Below are 1,697 nucleotides of genomic sequence, written 5' to 3' on the forward strand. Positions count from 1 at the left end.
TCCAGACACAAAAAGGGTTCTGGATCTAAAGAAAATTATAATGCCAGTGATTTATCCAGTTATTTAAGTGGCTCAGACGATTTTGAGTCTGACTCGTCTGAATTGTCAGAACCATCTGACGTGATAGATTTAGGAACTAAAAAGCGCAAAAAGAATGATAAGAGAAACTGTGGTCAAAAGAGAAAAAAATGGCCAAAAACCAATTAGTAATAGAGGCAACTCAAAGAAGTTTTACTCTCAAAGTTTTCCAAAAAATGGATGGAGGACCCCCTACTTAAGGACTGGCTAGTCCCAGACCAAATAGATCCGAGCAAAGCATACTGCAAGTACTGCTGCAACGTGCTAAAGGGTAGCAAAAGCGCTGTGCTTCGTCATGCTAATAGAGGTCCAGAATCAGAGCATGCGAAAGCCATGAATGCTAAGAAAAACCAAGTTTCAGTGTCCGACCCAGCAAGCTTTCTTGAAAGAGTGCACGAGGATAAAAGTTATCGTTACCAGAGTGTAAAGCTGTCATTGGCCTTGTCTGCGTGGGTTGCCAAAGATCCTATTTCAGTAATGGACACACTTCCACAAATTCTCAAGTTTCATGTCAAAGACTCTCAAGTAATTAATAATTTGAACTGTGGAAGAACAAAGACCACTGTTTTGATTAAACAAGTGGGAAGAACTGGGGCTAACGATCTCTCAGAAACACTAAAAAATACAAAGTTATCCATATTTTTGGACGAGTCAACTAACCGAATAACAACCCAATTTTTAGTAATAATGGTGTGATTTTTCTCAATGAGTGATGAAGATGTAGTCGAGTATTTTTTTTCCATGCCGTTTGTCGCAGATGCCTCTGCTGAACGACTAAAAAACATAATAGTGAATGAATTTGACTCAAAAGGGATTCTGTTGAAAAACATAATTGGCTTCGCGTTAGACAATGCCAGCGTTATGGTTGGATCAAAGAATGGTCTAGCTACACTTTTGAAATCAGGCCCTCCTTGGCTTTCAATTTTTGGGTGTATTTTTCACTCTCTTGCATTGTGTTCAGCAGCTGCAATGGAAATTTTAGATCAGTCAATTGTCCATTTCAGCCATGATATATATAAATTCATTGCTTATAATCCAAAAAGAAAGCAAGAGTTTGCGAAGTGTCAAATGTTTGTTAGTATTGCTGAGCACTGCCCTCTGTATCCCCGTAGAACACATTGACTGGCAATAAAAAACGTAACTGAACGTTTGCTCGAGCAGTGGGAAGCTTTAATCTTATATTTTCAATCCATGCTGGCTAAGAGCGAACCATCCGCTCATGCTCTATATGCTACTCTAAAGAACAATACAGTGCGGTTACACTGTTTGTTCCTTGTACAGATTTCGACAATAGTGAACAGTTTCAACAAAGAGTTCCGTTGTGGAAAAATTTAAATATATATCCTTTCGGAAAAGGTCGAAGGAAGACTGATATGATGTATTGCTTTATAAAATGGAAAATTTGAGATGTTTGGGACCTTGGAAAGTTGCCTTTAGACAACCAAACAACCTAAAAAATTATAAGAGTATGTATTTTAGTGCAAAATTTAAATCATTTGCGAAAAACTGTGACGCCAAATTAGTTGATGGAGTTTGCAAAAAATGTGTTAAGTTTTACTAAATGCTTTGTGAGCAGATCCGATTCCGGATCAGCGATCAAGACGATCTTTTAAATCAGC

At 37.9% G+C, this 1,697-nt stretch overlaps 1 protein-coding gene across 1 annotated transcript; it reads left to right on the forward strand.

The window, feature by feature from the left end:
- Nucleotides 1-783: 783 nt before the first annotated feature.
- On the forward strand, nucleotides 784-1,200 carry LOC148951706 (uncharacterized). The gene has a single exon (XM_089088648.1). The coding sequence runs from the start codon at nucleotides 784-786 to the stop codon at nucleotides 1,198-1,200; it is 417 nt and encodes a 138-aa protein (XP_088944774.1).
- The last annotated feature ends 497 nt before the right edge of the window (nucleotides 1,201-1,697 follow it).

This window comes from Artemia sp. Qi Xiang Cuo, chromosome 5 (genome assembly GCF_049724085.1).
Source record: "Artemia sp. Qi Xiang Cuo chromosome 5, ASM4972408v1, whole genome shotgun sequence".
In the NCBI taxonomy this organism is placed as follows: Eukaryota; Metazoa; Arthropoda; class Branchiopoda; order Anostraca; family Artemiidae; genus Artemia; species Artemia sp. Qi Xiang Cuo.